The sequence below is a fragment of the Pinus tabuliformis genome, chromosome 7, assembly GCF_031772625.1.
Source record: "Pinus tabuliformis cultivar Carrire ecotype Pingquan chromosome 7, CPIR1, whole genome shotgun sequence".
NCBI lineage: Eukaryota > Viridiplantae > Streptophyta > Pinopsida > Pinales > Pinaceae > Pinus > Pinus tabuliformis.
Window position 1 is genome coordinate 206605854 of NC_142293.1, and position 18604 is coordinate 206624457.

Below are 18604 nucleotides of genomic sequence, written 5' to 3' on the forward strand. Positions count from 1 at the left end.
ACTTGTATCAGTCATAACAACTATAACAACTATGTTGAATAATAATAACACAAGAATCACATTGCCAATTTTAACTTCACAAATTGCCATTTTCCAAATCTCTCATATTTAAATACAGACAATAATGAAAAAAGGTCTCTAGGCTTTTAGTAGAATTAAGAATGAGATGTGTATATATAAGACAATCAAAGAAAATTACACTCAAATTATTTTTTAACTTATTAATTTCTTACTTTTAGAATTAATTTTTAGTAATTTAATTATATTCATTGAAATAAAGTTTTATTGTATAATTCTCCATGCTTGGAGGAAAGACAATTATAAAAAGGTAAAGGGAAAAAATATAGTCAAATTAAAAAGTAATAAAATAAAAAATAAAAATTATTGATTTTTTGAATTATTTTTTCCTCTTAAAATTTATGAGAAAAAACTATAATTTATGAAAATGGTAAAAAAATAAAATGAAATAAAATTAAAAACAAAAAAAAATAATAAAAAATGAAAGTTACTAAACCACCCATAATAAAACCTCAAACAATCACTTTATAAATAAATAAATTTAAAAAATAATAAAAAATAACAAAATTAAATTCACAATTATAAATAAACCTTTTTTAATAAAAACAAAATAATACAATTTCAAAAACAAAACTTTTAATAACATAACTTTTTAAATCATGTAACTCTAAAAAGAACTCTACTCTACAATACCGAAATTAACGTAATAAAGTTTAAAAACTGCGAAATCTACTGCGAAATCTGCGTAATAATAAATTTAAAAATGTTTTATCAAATCATTAGTAAATTAAAGCAACTTATATTTTACTGATGGGAGATTATATGATAGCATGATAGTTTTTGGTGCTTCTATTGGAAACCATTCACACCAAACTTTATAATTATACATGTTTTAACGAGAACATCGGAAACCACTTTAAGACATTTTGAAAGACTTCTTTGACTCGTGAGCTTTGTGAGATTAAATAATATTTTTTGTGATAATTGATGCCTTGTCCGTTTGTTTTAACGAGAACATCAGAAACCACTTTTCTCAGCGATGGAAGACTTTTTGATCGACTTCTTTGACTTGCGAGCGTTGTGAGATTAAATAATATTTTTTGGACTAACATTAACCCATTTTCAGATTACCTAAAGTTATTGGTTTTTTTTTAACGAGAAACCATTCACACCAAACTTTATAATTATACCTGTTTTAACGAGAACATCGGAAACCACTTTTCTCAGCAAAGCAGTGGAACACTTTTGAAAGACTTCTTTTGACGTGAGCGTTGTGAGATTAAATAATACTTTTGTGATGATTGATGCCTTGTCCTTCACCTTTTCCCCTCTACGTTCACACTATACACGGTACTACGTCTCTTCACGACGCCACTTTTCTCAGCAGTGGAAGACTTTTGAAAGACTTCTTTGATGCCTTCTCCTTCACGTTTTCCCCCTTTCTACGTTCACACTATACACGACGCCGAAACACGCGGTTTCTCTCCTTATAAATACTCACTCACTTCTCCACCTATACTCACTGCATTTCTCCCCTCCCCTCTCCCAGAGCCTGCGATTTCAACCACCATGCCCGCTCTTTCTTTTTCTTTTCAGCTGCTCTTTCTCCTCCTCATCTTTTCCTTCACCCCTGGGAAAGGATCCCACTCTTTCCACAATGACCACCAATCCCTGGTGGCATTCAGGAACCTGATTGCCAGCGATCCACATCATTCCCTCGCAGATTGGACTCCCGCCAACCCCTTCTGCAACTGGACCGGCGTCACCTGCAGCCGCCGTCATCCAAACAGAGTGGCCTCCCTCGACCTCACTCTGATGGATCTGACCGGTTCCATTTCTCCATCGCTCGGCAATTTGTCGTTTCTCCGCACGCTCATTCTCAGAGGCAATGAGCTCACTGGTCATATCCCGCCTCAATTGGGACGCCTCTTTCGTTTGAGGGAGCTCGGGTTGGACCACAATGGGTTGGACGGAAATATCCCAACTCAACTCTGCAGTTGCAGAAATTTGACTCTTCTGGCGCTCTCCTTCAACAAGCTGACCGGAAATATCCCGAGCGAGTTGGGTTCCCTCCAGAAATTGCAAGTGCTTTACTTGGGAGAGAACGAGCTGACAGGTACCATTCCCTCTTCCTTGGGAAACCTTTCATCGCTGATTCAGTTGACTTTGGAAGCCAACAGTCTCACCGGTTCCATTCCGAGTCAACTCATCGGCTGCAAAAATTTGACTATTCTGGTTCTCGAGCGCAACCATCTGACCGGAAATATCCCAACTCAACTCTGCAGTTGCAGAAATTTGACTCTTCTGGCGCTCTCCTTCAACAACCTGACCGGAAATATCCCGAGCGAGTTGGGTTCCCTCCGGCAATTACAAGTCCTTTCCTTGGGAGATAACGAGCTGACAGGTACCATTCCCTCTTCCTTGGGTCGCCTCACCCGTTTGCAAGGACTTTCTCTTTTCCGTAATGATTTGTCAGGTCGCATTCCCACATCTTTGTCAAATATGTTAAACTTGCAAAAACTCAATTTGGCGGGAAATCAACTTAGTGGAGAGATTCCAAAGTTTATTGGAAATTTCTCTAACTTGGTATTTCTCGGTTTAAGTAATAACAAGCTGAGTGGGACGGTGCCAATAGAGTTGGCTAAGTTATCTTTTCTTGAATTTTTAATTTTGCATAAGAATCAACTAGATAGTGGCAATGCTATAAACATGCCTTTTCTTACCGCTCTTACTAATTGTTCTCGCTTAAAGTACTTATGGTTGCATGACAATAAATTAAGTGGTGTTTTGCCACTTGTCATAGGTAGACTTTCTACTAATTTATCTATGTTAGACTTATCAAATAATAAAATACAAGGAAACATCCCTCTACATATAGGCAATCTTAGCAGCTTAACCTACTTAAATTTAAGTGAAAATTTTCTAAATGGGAATGTTCCACCATTAGGAAAACTTGTAAAATTAGAAAGATTGTATTTAAGTAACAATAATTTAGAAGGAAACATCCCTGATGATTTTGAAGGCTTACAACACCTTGGTCTCTTGGACCTTAGTGGAAATAGTCTCTCTGGAAAGATTCCAAATTCCCTTTCACTTCTTAAACAACTAAGAAGACTCCATCTTCATCACAATAAGTTATCAGGGACCATACCTTCCAGCTTAGGAGATTGTATAATTTTGGAATTGCTTGACCTATCTCACAATAGGCTCTCCGGAAGTGTACCACATGAAATTGGGAAACTTTCTAATCTACAGTTCTATTTGAATTTGTCATGGAATTTATTAGAAGGTTCCTTGCCCACTGAGATTGGTAAAATTGCAATGGCTCAAGCTATAGACATCTCTGTCAATCAATTGATTGGGGCAATCCCCCCTACACTTGGAAGTTGCAATGAGCTACAATTATTGAACTTATCTCGCAATTCCTTCCAAGGGTCTATTCCAGAGTCACTTGGAAATTTACAAAGCCTTGCAAGTCTAGACCTCTCTTTGAACAACTTATCAGGTATAATACCAGTGGTCACACTCAAGAATTTGAAAATGCTTCAAAGCTTGAATTTGTCTTTCAACAATTTCACTGGGGAAATTCCAGAAGGAGGGTTTTTTGCAAATAGAACAATTGTCATGTCCTTAATTGGAAATCCTGGCCTTTGTGGACCGCAAGTATTTCAACTGCCTGCATGTCAAACACCAAGACATCATTTTGCACTTGTGAAAAGATTGATACTGCCAGTGAGTGGAGTTGCTGCTTTTATATTATGTTGTTTACTTTTGGGATTCCTTTGGAAAAGAAAGGGATTCCTTTGGAACAGAAATATGCCTGTGCAAAACTTTGATTCCTCACAAGCCATTTTGCAAAGGTTGGAGCACAAAAGGATCTCATATCAGGAGCTTCATATAGCAACTAATGGATTTGCCAAGGCCAACTTGTTGGGAACAGGGAATTTTGGTTCAGTTTATAAAGGAATTTTGATTGATGGCACACTTGTTGCTGTAAAAGTTTTCCATTTGCTAAAGGACAAGGCTGAAAAGAGTTTTAAAGTGGAATGTAGCGTCTTGCAAAAGGTTCGACATCGGAATCTGGTGAAAATCATAACCTCATGTTGCAACATTGATTTCAAAGGATTAGTGTTCAAATTTATGTCTAATGGAAGCCTGGAGAAGCATTTGTATCCTCATACAAATGACAACAATGGTGAAGATGCATGTGAAATGGGGCTAAAAACAAGATTGGACATTGCAATAGATGTGGCCCATGCCATTGAATATCTTCATCATGATTCATTTGTGCAGGTAGTGCATTGTGATCTAAAACCAAATAATGTGCTTATTGATGAAGACATGTCAGGGCATGTTACAGATTTTGGCATTGCAAGATTAATTGATGAAACCTCTACTGAGTCACTTACTTCAACACTTTCTTTGAAAGGATCTACGGGCTATATTGCACCAGGTATGACATTTAGAATGTTAAATGTTTGCTTTTCATTTCTAAATGTCTCACCAACATTTTTGCATGGAACAATAGAGTAAAATTTGATGAATGTTATCTTAAATGCAGAGTATGGATTTGGTCAGCCAGTGTCTACCAAAGGAGATATTTACAGCTATGGCATTTTGTTATTGGAAATGCTTACGAGGAAACGACCAACTAATGATATGTTTTCTGGAGACCTGAACTTGCACAAGTGGGTAAATCTAGCCTTTCCAAGCAGCGTTAAGGAGGTAATTGACAACAACCTTCTTAGGGAGGTGGAAGGAGATGAATTTGAAGAAAGAAATGTATTCAATTGCATATCTTCTCTTATACAGGTTGGTTTGGTTTGTTCGAAAGATTCACCCAATGAACGACCAACTATGAGAGATGTGGTAATGGTATTGGAGAACCTTAGAAATGATTTGGGGGCAAATGCAATTGCTTCTAGGAGATTAAGGCAAAGCATATCTAATTTGCTTAGCAATACAAATGCAACAAGGAGTGATACACATGCATCAAATGCCCATAGTTCTTCCTCATTTTAGTTTGTGAAAATTACAATACCAGAAGATTTCAATATTTCCATTGTGCATACAATGGCACTTGTTTCTTTTTTAAGTTATAATCGTTGAAGTAAACTTCTATTAGTATTTATATTTATATGTCAGTATTATCAAAATAAAAAGTACACGCTTTTGTGACATTGCAACTGTACATTTGTTTATTTTATTGCCCATTCATAATGACAATGTTTTTAATTGTCTCAAATTAATTCCATTATTTATTTTTCTATAAATGAAAGGATATAATTAAAAAATAACAATCATCTATAACTTGCAAACACATTTTTTTAGATGAGTGAGTTGATTTTATGAATTATATTGGATTTTAATTACACTTTTGATATTATTTTTAATTATTTGACCAATCTTTTGTTCGTATTTACTATCTATTTATGATTATTATTAATGTGAAAATTAAATTCTTTAATAACACTTTATTAACCAAATGAAAAAATTATATCTTAATGTGATTTATTACTATTATCCATGATGTCAATCTTCATGTCTACAAAATAAGAACCTCTCTCACAAAAGGTGATATGAAACTAATTGTATTATCTTTAGAGCACAAATTAATGGATTAATATATTACATTTAACCATAACTAATTTTTTTTATGTCATTAACAATAATTTAAATTTTGAATTCCCATTTAGATGTGATTTTTAAAATTTTCATGTAAATCAAATTGATGAAACATCAATAACAATTCTATTCTTTTAAATATATAATTTGATCCATTTAAATTTCAGTTATATATAATTTGTTTATATTATCAATAAAAATTCAAAAGTTAAATTCTAATCTTACATATGATTTTTTTAATTTTCTTATTAATGAGATTAGTGAGCCATTAATGGAACTTGATGGTGAACTGTATACAATGCACGAATATTTAACTATATAATTTTGATCTAAAAATCATGTTGAAAGACATGAAATTTTATGTTACAAAATTATGACTTATTATAATTTTTAACAATTTAGAACTTCTTTTAGTTATATTATAATTATATCATATATAAATTTTATATCCCCATACATTGTTGGAGACATGTCTGAGAGATTCCCTACCCTTTCAATTCAACCCTTCTTTTCTTCAAAGGACTCTTGTTGACCATGTAGATATTTGGCTTCTTATAACAGGGATTCTTATATTCTAGCGAAAACTTCAATTTGATAGTTAATGTTATTGACAAAAAAATGGGATATGGAAGATGTTTTATTCTATGCTCCTATTAATAAAGTAGCGAGTATGAAAGTTAAGGCTTTATGCTAAGTTGGCCTCTCTAGCTTCAAATGGATAGAGGTTTCTTGAATATGGTATAAATAGTTATTATTTCAAAACCATAAATCACATAGATTTCATTTCACAATTTTCTAAGTGGTATGTTCATTGAATTTATCTCAAAATACCTTATTAGGATCTACTCCAAATTCAATTGGAAATTTGTAGAGTCTTATGAACTTAGATATTTCTTCCAACTCCCTATTAAGGACAATTCCAATTCCTCTGGCATTTGAAAAATTTTTAGTATTTGAAATTATCTTTCAACAATCTCACTGGGGAAATTCCAAAAGGAGGGTTTTTTTATCCAAAAAAAAACATTTTTCATGTCCTTCATTGGAAACCCTATCTTTTTCAAACCACAAGCATTCCAATTACCTATCTCTCAAACAACAAGAGATCATTTTGCATTTGTGAAAGAGTATTATTGCTAATGAATGTAGTTATTTTTGTTGTACTATGTTGTCTACTTTTGGGATTCATTTGGAAATGAAATAAGTGTATGCAAAATGTTAATTCCTTGCAACATATTGTCTAAAGGTTAGATTACAAAAGGATCTCATATGATGAGCTTCACATAGCAATTAATAGATTTGCCAAGGCCAACTTGTTAGTAATGAGGAGTTTTGGTTAATTTATAAAGGAATTTTAGCGATGACATAGTTGTGGCTATATAAGTTTTCTAGTTGCAAAAGACAAGGTTTTCAAGAGTTCTAGATTAGAATGTAGTGTTCTACAAAAGGTTCAAAATTGAAATCTGGTGAGAATCATCACATCATGTTCCAACCTCCATTTTAAAGGATTAATGTTCCAATATATGTCTAACAAAAGCTTGGAGAAGCATTTGTAGGGATGAGAATAATGGTGAAGATGTATGTGAATTGGCTTTGAAAACACAATTGGATATTGCCATAGATGTGGCCCATGCGATGGAGTACTTTCATCATGATTCTTTTGTTCAAGTGGTACTTTTTTATTTGAAATCTGATAGTGTTTTTGGATGAAGACATGATGGTCCATATAGTAGACTTTGGTATCGAAAAATTAATGAATGCAACCCCTACTAACTCACTTCAACATTTGGTTTGAAAGAATCCATGGGGTAAATTGTCCCAAGTATGACATTTTAGAACATTAATTTTACTTGTTTTTCCTCATCAACAGTTTTTGTACACAGTGGTAAAGTAAAATATAATGACGGTTGAATTCAATATGGAGTATGGATTAATTGAGATAGTGTTTACCAAAGTAGATATATATAGTTATGATTTTTTTTTAGTGGAAATGCTTACTAGGAAGCAACCAATTTTTTTTGAGATGACATGTTTTTTTGGAGATGTAAACTTGCACAAGTGAGTGAAGCTAGTGTTTCCAAACATAGTGAAGGAAGTATCTCTCTTAAGTATTTTTAGCGAGGTGGATGGATATGGATTTGTAGAAAATAATGCATACAATTACTTTATGTGCTATGAGTTAGTTTGATTTTCTCAAAACATTAAACCAATGAATGAACAACTTTGAAAGATGTGGTAACGATATTGGAGAACCTTAGCAATGATTTGGGGGTGATATGTAGTTTCTTCTAGGAGATTGAGACAAAATTCACCTCAGATCTGCGGCCTAGGCATGCAAGAGAATTTGCACCCAAACCAAGAGAGATTCCTCCCAAAACTCGTGCTCCTTCCTACTTGCTTCATTGCCTCAGATCCACTGTCTTTTTTAGAGGTATTTCTTTGATGTTGAATACATTTTGATGTGATTGGAATAGCCTCCAACTCTTCTTTATTTATACTCTCACATGTCGCTCCATCACACATTAACTTGGGCACATTCTAACCCTAAGCCAAGCTGCTCAATGTGCCAAATTAACTTACAACCACAAAAAAAAAAAAAAAAAAATAATAAAAAATATATATATATATATATATATATATCCACTTCTAAAGCACCAGTTTGAGTGATTTCCGCTACCCCTTTCTCCTATAAGGGTCCTCTAACACCTCCATGTGTCAAATCACACAACCTCCTCTTGGTTTTGGCCCCATGCTGATGGGTAAAAAACTCCAAGATTGGGTTCCACGCCCACAAAGCACTTTTGTGGTACTCCAACCTCCAAAACCCTAAACATTAGGGCTTTAAATATCTCCCAAGCTACCAAATCTCAACAAGATGGAGTTTACTCTTTTCATGGTTATGCGCAAGATGATCCTCTTGTAAGTTCTAGTGGACTCATATCCAATTGCAGGTCAGTTGAGCACCAAGAGATACAATAGGCACAATAGAGAGATTCTCACGATCTGATCCATGTGGAGGTAAGCATAAGAGAAGGATAGGCCCTAAACATTCACATGTTTTGTTTGAAATATTCAAGATTACTTCTATCCATATAAGGCTCTGGATGGACTCCATGTGGAGGTAAGCATAAGAGAAGGAAAGGCCCTAAACATTCACAGGTTTTGTTCAAAAAAGTCAAGATTGCTTTTATCCACATAAGGCTCTGGATGGACTTGGTCTTGATGTTAATCTAAAATTAAGCAATCATAAACTTCTCAATGGATTTGCACTAGATGTATTTCAAGTAGAGCAATCCACGTAGGAAGATGTTACAATCATAACCTTCTCAATGGATTTGCACTAGATTTTCGAGCGGAACAATCCACATAGGAAGATGTTACAACCAAGGAGATCAAAGCATTGTTGCAACAAACTACGGGCAATCAAGATGGATTGTAGTAAATATAACTTATTACACACCAACAAATGCCCTTTAATTATTTCAGTTAGAATTTAGACCAAAACACATTGAATTCCCATGGTGGAAGCCCGCTCTCTAGAGAGCTTTTGGAATAGAAAATCAAGCAGACTTACTCTGAGAACTTGTGACAGGGGTTAGGTGAGATAGCTTGGGAAATTATCTGATAAGAAAGAGATTATGTTGGGTATGAAATTTATTAGTCTTCACACTTTTCGGTCTAGGAATTCAATGCATATTTTTGCAACATCACACAGGCTGGCAGTTACATACAATAGCTTTTCCAATCTGTTGAAAATGTAGCAAGCAAGGTCTTTTAACTTGTGCCTTAGCCAATGAAGACCTTGAATTGTCCTCATGAGTTAGACTTTAGTTAGGATGAGTTATTTCCACTTTACTGGAATAATCATCAAGTTAGCATGCATAGGTTTGGAGCTTCAGTTAAAGCGAAGTCTTCATCAGTTTAACTATAGAGCGAGGTGGTAGTTAGCAATTCAGTTAGAAAAAGTTAGCCTTTAATCAAGATTGAATGAAGCACGAGTTAGATCTCTAATGTTGAGTGAAGAGAGCACGATTTAACAACTCCAGTGATGATTGGAAGGAGAGAGTAACACTCTTAGTTAACTCGATATCAGAGCTCGAGTTCTAAATTAAGTTGGGTGTCCTTGCATGGATCAAGTTCACCTATAAAGAGAGGATAAACACACACATAAATCACATTATTTTGTGCACAAAGGTTTGTGACAAGACATAGCTCAAGAGTTAGTGTGAGAGAGCCTTGATTGTGGAGCATAGGAATTGTGTCCTAAAGAATAGGAGGAATATATGCGCTAGAATTTAGAAGAATTGGTTGTGCACTAGTTGTGTGGAGATGGGGTCCTTAAAAATAGGATTTGAAGTGCGCTAGGAAATAAGGGATCATCGCAAGGAATAAGGGGCTCAACTGTGTAAGGAAGGAGGAGCAAAATTGAAGCAAGATGACAAGGTTTGCAAAGCAAGTCAAGGAGGCAGCAGAGGAAGACTTGTGTGCATGAACCGAGATCAAGAGGTGATCAAGGCAGGCGAATATCAGTTGCATTAGTAGAGAATTATGTGAGAAGCATAATGCTTTCTCAAGATAGACAAATTTCTTTGTAATAGATTCAATTGCTCCATGAACAATCAATAAAATAAGTGTGTCAACTTGTGTGATGTGTTTTTACCTTTGTGTTATGAAAGCTACTTTGAAGGGCTAGTAAATGAGAGTGTGTACAGTGAAGCAAATCAAAGGGAGTTGAGATTTTCTAGATCATGGAGCAGATGTTTCAGCTGAAGACATGGAGATGTGGTTTTGACTGGCTTGGCAGTGAGATTGGCTGGGAGTTTTGGTGGATTGGTAGTGAACTTGGTGAACAATAGTTTGTTGTAGGACAGGTTACTAATCATGGACTTCCTATGACTTGCCATAGATCGTTGGGACAACTCTAGGATTGCTTTAGCATGGAAGAGATTGGTATGATCGAGATTCCTTCATGTGATGAACAACATGTTGGCAGGCTAGTTTCTTCTTTGGGCAAGGATGTTGCATATCCGAGATTGGAGGGATATGCACGTGTTGTGTTTAACCCAGGAGGATGAGTGCTTGCAGGACTAAATTTCAGTGATGATGGTCGTGTTCGATTGCAACTTAGACTGACCTTGTAGGACACGAGATGAGTAACATGTTACGCCAATGGAGATCTTGCTAACTCAGAGGGATTCTAGCTTCAAAGGGAGCAACCCCTATGGAAGTGTTGAGATATTTAGGTTCAAATGAGATGAGGCAGAGGCACTAATGAGATAGTGTGGTTCACTCTACAGAGTATGCTGCATTGGTAGACACTAGATGGGCTAGTGTCATCGGTAATGATGATGGAGACTTCCTAGTGTTGGAAGTACCTCCCTCACTAAGAGGGAGTGTTGAGATTGGTAGCTTGGGAGGTACTCCAAAACCTACGCTATAGAGTTGTGGAGGAATTGGCACCACAAAGTCACTTGTGGGCTAAGAACCCAAGGGTGTGGGCTTTGCACTCGAGCTTGTGGGTGTGAAACCGTGTATGCATTTGGACACTTAAAATTATGATTATGATTGAGCCCTTTTAAATTTTGGCAATTGAAATCCAGGGGTTGCAATTCAATATTAGCCCTACAAAATCGATAGCCCATTTTTCAAAGGGCTCAATCATAATCTGAGGACATAAAGGCATTTCATTGGCTTGAACAGGTTGACTCATTAGAAATCCAGGGGTTGATGGTAATGTAAATAACTGGGCTCACAAATAATATCTAACATGAAATGAGGAAAGGCTAGATCCCAGCTGTAAAAGTAGTTTGTGGTTTCCTTTATAGTTTTCTTCCTTGACCTAGGATAATTGTGATTACCCCAATTTTTTGTTTGTTGCAATTCAATATTAGTACTACGAAATCGATAGCCCATTTTTCAAAGGGCTCAATCATAATTTGAGGACATAAAGGCATTTCATTGGCTTGAACAGGTTGACCCATTTGCTGACAATTATCGCATCGCTTGACATACTGTTTGGCATCCTTAAACAAAGAAGGACAAAAGTATCTAGCGCGTAAGATTTTATATGCAGTTCTCTTATCAGCAAAGTGACCACTACAAGGTTCACAATGGGTAGATTTTAGTATATCAAACACTTCTTCCTCTCTTACACATCTATGCATGATAAGATTTGGTCCAGTGTAAAAGAGGTCTCCTTGGATCCAAGAATATGCAGCACCTTTTAATATGATATTCCGCTTTTCACGAGCGGATAAGTGAGGTGGTGTTTTTCCGGTGACTAAATAGGTGGATATGTAAGCAAACCATGGAGACTTTGTTGACATAGCAAAATTATGTTCGTCAGGGAAATCATCATCAACAGGAGTTACTTCACCAGGATTATTCAATCTAGAAAGATAGTCAGCTACAACATTAGATTTTCCTGGTCTATCAACAATAGTAACATTAAATTCTTATAACAACAGTAACCACCTAGTCACTCTACTGCTAGTCAATGGTTTATTCATTAAATATTTTATCGCAGATTGATCAGTATGCACAAAGACTTCATATCCTGTGATGTATTGTCTGAATTTATTGATAGCAAAAATTATGGCTAAAAACTCTTTCTTGGTCACTGTATAGTTCAATTCGTCGAGTGACAAATTTTTACTAATGAAGTAAATAGCATAGGATTGTTTGTTCTCTTCCTATCCTAAAGTTGCACCAATGGTAGTATATGAGGCATCAAAGGAAATGTGGAATGGAAGGGACCAGTTAGGACCTCTCAAAATTGGTGCCTATACTAATTTTTCCTTTAATTTCTCAAAAGACTGTTGACAAGTTGTGGACAAGAAAAACTCACTATCCTTAGCTAACAATCGAAAAAATGGAGTAGCTATCCTAGAAAAGTTCTTAATCAACCTCCTGTAATAGCCCGCATGTCCTAGGAATCCTTTTACTTCCCTTTGTGTTTTGGGTGCAAGAAGACACAATATAACTTCTATTTTGGCTGGGTCTACCTGGATACCTTTGTTGAAAACCAAATGTCCAAGGAATACTCCTGCTTTGCACATTAATCTACACTTTTTATCACTCAAAGTAACGTGAGCCTCTTGGCAACATAAAAGAATTTTTTCTATCTTGAGGGCTTCTTGGAATGAGTTACCAAACACTAAAAATCATCCATATAGATCTCAATGCACTCAAGATCAACAAAAATAGCCAGCGCGACCCTTTGAAAGGTGGTTGGGGCATTACATAGTCCAAAGGGAAGCACTTGGTGAGAAAATGTACCCCATGGACATGTAAAGGGGGTTTTATCTTGATCTGTGGGTGCGATCTGAATTTGGTTGTACCCACTTAAGCCATCTAAAAATGAAAAGTACTTTTTACCAACAAGGGTATCTAGCACCTGATCAATAAACGGAAGGGGAAAGTAATCCTTGAGAGTGGCTTTATTAAGTTTTCGATAATCAATGCAAATGTGCCATCTCCCATCCTTTTTCAAATATATTACCAATGGGGAGACCCATTGGCTATCGGGTATAGGATATATAAAGTTAGCATCCAAGAGTTTTTGTAATTCTTCTTTCAAAACGTCTATTAGCACAGGGTTCATGTGCCTTTGGGGTTGATGAACAGGTCGGGCTCCCTCTTGAATATAAATATGGTGAGTACATGTTTCAGGAGGTATGCCTTTCATGTCCTCGTAACTCCATGCAAAGGCATCAATGTGATCATGCAACAAACCAACATGTTTCTCTCGTTGAGATGAGTCCAGGTCTGAACTAATATGTAGGGATTTTCTTGAACTAATTTCAACGAGAGTAGTCTCAGGCTAAAGAGCGCAGGAAGATGCTACTAATATCGGTGATGAGGAGGGTTGAGAATCCAAATTCCCTTGAAAACCTGGGCTAAAGATTTGACGAAACATGTCAAAATTGGGCATTGTGTCCAGGTTATTCAAGAAATCTAGTAATTCACCCTCCTTGGTAGACGCAGTATGATGGTGGATCAAAGACATAGGTTGAGTCTTCTCATCACTATTGTCATAATCTAACCACAAAGTGTCCTTAATCTCCTAAATAGATCTAGCAGGCAGATATAAGGTGACTTTCTTCCTAGAGTCTCCATGTGAAATATACATATCACAAGAGCGACATCCAATGTAAGCATCCGCTGTGGAAATCCATGGTTGTCCCAGAATCAAGGGATGTCCACCCACAGGATTTTTTGGCTGAAGCACAATAAAGTCCGTGGGGTATTCCCAAGAATCTATGGAGACAACCATATCATCCAACACACCTTCTGGCTTGATTTTTGATCTGTCTGCAAGTTCAAGCACAGTAGGGGTAGGACGAATATGGACCAACCCAAGCTGATCCATGGTCTGCCTAGTCATGACATTGATGGACGCACCCAGGTCTATTAACACATTGTGGACAAGGATATTGCCTATCTGAACTAAAACAATTGGGTTTCTAGCATCGTTCTACTTTTCCATTTGTGCACATCCTGTCATTAACTTGGTTGCTTGACCAACAAATTGAATGGTTTGAGGTTCTATTCTCTTACCTCATGGCTTTTTGAGACAAAGTTCCCTAATGATTTTCATGCAGATGGGGCTCTCTCTAATAGCCTAAAGCAAAGGGACCTTTATGCAAAGATTCCTCAACTCAGAATCTAGACTAGACTTGGGGTCACTCCTCTCCATAACTATCCTCTCTGGATAGGGAGGCCAGTTTGAAGAAGATGGTAACTCTAATGGTGTGGGAATAGGCTGAATGGTGTCGTTGTTTTTTGAATGACCAGGAGTTTCCTCCTCGTTTTTCTCCTCAACGATCACCATGGGTTGTTTTTGTTTTTCTAGTTTGACTACCCTTCTTGATCTCAATTGAAGCTCATGCATCCCAACCGGCAAGGTTTGTTAGATAGGAGAAGGGGGTGATTCAATAGAACAGATCGATTTCACCGCCTTATTATTGGGATTTGGAACCGATTGAGCAAGAAGTTGGGGTGGTCGAGAAAGTTGTGGTAAAGGTAATGGTGGCATCAGTTGAATTTGTTGAGGTAGGAGGAAAGGATGGTTGTGACATATGGTGAGGTGCATATGTATGAGGATATGATGACATCTGTGTAGGATAGGACTAATGTGAATGGTTTGACCCTCTCCATCCTTGTTGCTAGGATTGAGGGGGTTTCCCATAGTGATAATGGTTCCCATGTTGCCAAGGTTGAGAGTGATGAGTGTTATAATAGGAATATGGATGTGCATTATGACCAAAAAAATGTGGTGGAGATTGAGGAACCATACCTGCACTTACCTGAGGCCAATTTCTCTATGCTCCCATAGCATGTAATGGTTCAGGTTCAGAATGCTCTCCTTCAAATACAAATTTTAATCCTAGTATGGAGGGGAATTTCTTGGTGGCATGGTTTTCTGCACAAATCACACATTTTAGATCCGCAGGACATTCTCTTAAAAGATGGTCTTTCCTACATTTAGGACAAAAAATAGACAAAGGCTCTTGTTAATTTACCAATTTCTGTTGAATTTTTAAAGAATCTATTTGCTTTCTAATAGTATTCATTATTTCAATTTTCATATTGTCCATTTTATTCTCTAACCCAATAATCATAGCATCTGTGGATCCAAGTTTACTAGTTCTACTTCGATTTGCTCTACTAGATCTAGGTTGATTCCTTGAAAATTTCCTACACAAGTCACAAATTTCATCAAAAGTTTTCTGAGCAATATCCCCTTGTCCTATAAATTCAAATTATGCCTAGAATCTTCAATAAGTCCACCTAAGAACAAGGTCTGAATAGTACTTATGTCAAATTTATGTTTTGACCTCTGGAGGATGTATACAAATCTATTTAAGTAATCCTCCAAGGTCTCATCATCACCTTGCACAATGGTAAATATCTCGTCTTGCATTTCTCTAGTTTTGCAATATTCTTGGTATTTAGTCAAAAACACCCTCTTCATTTGGTCCCAAGAAGTTACAGTTCTCCCTCCGAGTCCCATGAACCAACGCAAGGTTGAGTCGTTAAGAGTTGCAGGGAATTACTTTAATTTCTGGGCATCTGAAGAGTAATCATAGCCTCTACATAAGATATCAAACTCAAAAGGAAAATAATCAGGATCTTTGTGCACCTTACCATAGAAATGAGGGAGAGCTGACGGTGGAATATTCTTCATTTTAGTAATTGTTTCAGGATCCACTATTGGAAATCCAAAGGTGGATTGTTCCTCAATTACCTGATTCTCTCCAATCCCGTCAACATGATCCTCGTGCTCTGCCATTTTTGTTCCCCTCATCAAACCACTGCCGTTAAAGTGAGAAGGTTGAATATGGCTCAAATTGGTCTTTGGAGCACCACTAGTTTCCTTCTTCCCCTTCTTGGGTTGTGTCACACCTGAACTATTGTTTCCAAAGTCCAAGTGGACAGTTCCTACATGATGAGTTTGTTTCTATTTGGACTTTCTACCTCAAAAATAAGGTCCAATATGAGAAAAAGTTTCAGATTTATCAGTGTTCCCTCGCCCCTTATTGGGCTTCAAACCTCTACCCCTTTTAGGCATTCATCTTAAAATAAAGTCCAAAAAATGACAAAACTTTTAAATTTACAAAAAAAAGAAATCTTAAATCAAATGTTGCAAATGAATAAATAAATCAGCACTATGAAATCCTTCAACAATAGAAGCACATTGCAGAAAAATAAAAGCAGACTTACCCCCACTGCAAAGGAAATAAAACAAAAAATTTCTTACCAATCTTTAGAAATTCCTCCCCCGCAACGGCATCGAAACATTGGGTGTAGGAATTGTGTTATGAAACCAACTCACAAAAAGATAGAAAGAAAATATCAACGCCTTAGAATTCAGCCTCTTCGAGCAAGAAACCTCCTTTACATTACACAAATGAACAATTTTTGGATGATTCAAATGAAAAAATATCCTTTTTATATATAGGAGTCTAAGGGGTCATAATATAGCCAAAGCCGACCTAACAATAATAATATAAGAGAAAAAAAATAACAATAGTGGGCTTCTATGGGGCACAATAATAACAATATGGGGACACTATGGGCACAACAATAACAATAAGGGATACAATGCAATAGTAATGGGGGAATAAATAATATTATGGGGGCCTAACATGCCCCTCTCCTTCAAAAACGTGTTGTCCTCAATGCTTGAGTAGTTCTGGATGCTTCTGTATAAAATTCTCATCCTCTCATGTGGAATCTTCAATGGGTAAGTTCTTCCACTTAATGAGATACTCTGAAATTGATCAATTTCGAGCTATTGAGTTCATGTTTCTTTTACTGCTTTAGGTTCCAATATGATTTTTCCTTCCTCATCAAGTTCTAGCAATATTGTTTGAACTGGGAGCTTGTCACCTATAACCGTCTTTAAGCATGACACATGGAAAACTAGGTGCACTCGGGAAGCTGTAGGAAGCTCCAATTTGTATGCCATAGTACCTATCTTTTGCAACACCTTGTATGGACCATAATACTTTGGTGATAATTTATTATCCTTCTTAGCTTGCTTGAGGGACATTTGTTTATATGGTTGTAGCCATAGTAATACACAATCACCTACATCAAAACTTCTTTCATTGCGATGTTGATATGCCTGTTGTTTCATTCTATTTTGCACCAAGGTGAGGCTATCCTTTAAGGGATGGAGAACTTGTTGTTGATGCTTTATGTGATCTTTCACTGCTTGAACCTTAGAATTTTCTCTTAAATATGATTCGATGGATGGTGGATGATATCCATAAATTGCCATAAATGGGGTCATTTTTGTTATTGTATGGAAGGAAGTGTTATACCACCATTCAGCCAGAGGAAACCATTTGACCCATTGTGTTTGTTTATCAGATACAAAGCAACGAAGATATCCTTCCAAACATTTGTTTACTATCTCAGTTTTTCCATTAGATTAAGGATGATAAAATGAGCTATGAGCTAACTAAGTACCAAGACAAGAAAATAATTATGTCTAAAAATTTCCAATGAAAATGGGATCTCTATTTACAATAATCTTTGGGTTTCCATGTAGCTTTTGAATTTTTTCCATAAATGCAATAGAAACTGTACTCGCTTTAAATGGATGAGATAATGTACAAAAGTGTGCATACTTGGTAAGTCTATCAACTACCACCATGGTAACACTCTTTCCTTCAGACTTGTGTAAACTCGTGATAAAATCCATTTGAACTTCCTCCCAACATTGGCTTGGAATGGATAAAGGTTGTAATAGACCTGGGCTCTTAATTGTTTCAACTTTATTTTGTTGGCAAACCAAACATTCCGCCACAAACTTTTGAATATCCAATTTAAGGCCATCCCAAAAAAATCCTTCTTAACCCTATGGTAAGCTTTTAGAAATCCTGAGTGCCCTCCTAAGGGAGAGGTGTGTAATTCCCTAAGAATCTTTTGTTTGAGTTAGGAATTCTTACATAGGTATAATCGATCTTTGTACCATAATGAATCATTTTTCCAGCTAAATGTATCAGATGTACTAGGATCTTGTTGTAACTTTTGAATGAGTACCCACACTTCTTCGTCATTCTTCCATTCATCCCTTGCTTTGCTTATCCAATCTGCTTGGACAATAGCAATGGCACAAAGAAATGCTTCCACATCATCATCCTTTCTTGAGAGTGCATCTGCCACAACATTTTGCTTCCCTTTTTTGTAGATGATTTCAAATTCATAACCCAACATCTTTGTGACCCATTTTTTCTTCTCTTCTGAAGATAATCTTTGTTCTAAAAAGTATTTAAGACTATCATGATTTGTTTTTACCTTGAAGTGCCTTCCCATTAGGTAGGGTCACCATTTCTTAAGTGCATGTAGTATTGCCAACATTTCCTTCTCATAAATAGCTTTTTGTAAATACTTTCCTTTGATTGGACGACTTTCGAAAGAAATGGGTCTTTCTTCTTGCATTAAAACAACA

At 36.3% G+C, this 18604-nt stretch overlaps 1 protein-coding gene across 1 annotated transcript; it reads left to right on the forward strand.

Moving 5' to 3' along the window:
* The first annotated feature begins 1496 nt into the window (after positions 1–1496).
* On the forward strand, positions 1497–5182 carry LOC149246582 (uncharacterized). The gene is made up of 2 exons (XM_089455715.1): positions 1497–4471; positions 4580–5182. The coding sequence occupies exons 1-2, from the start codon at positions 1588–1590 to the stop codon at positions 5038–5040; spliced, it is 3345 nt and encodes a 1114-aa protein (XP_089311841.1). The 5' UTR covers positions 1497–1587; the 3' UTR covers positions 5041–5182.
* Positions 5183–18604: the final 13422 nt, after the last annotated feature.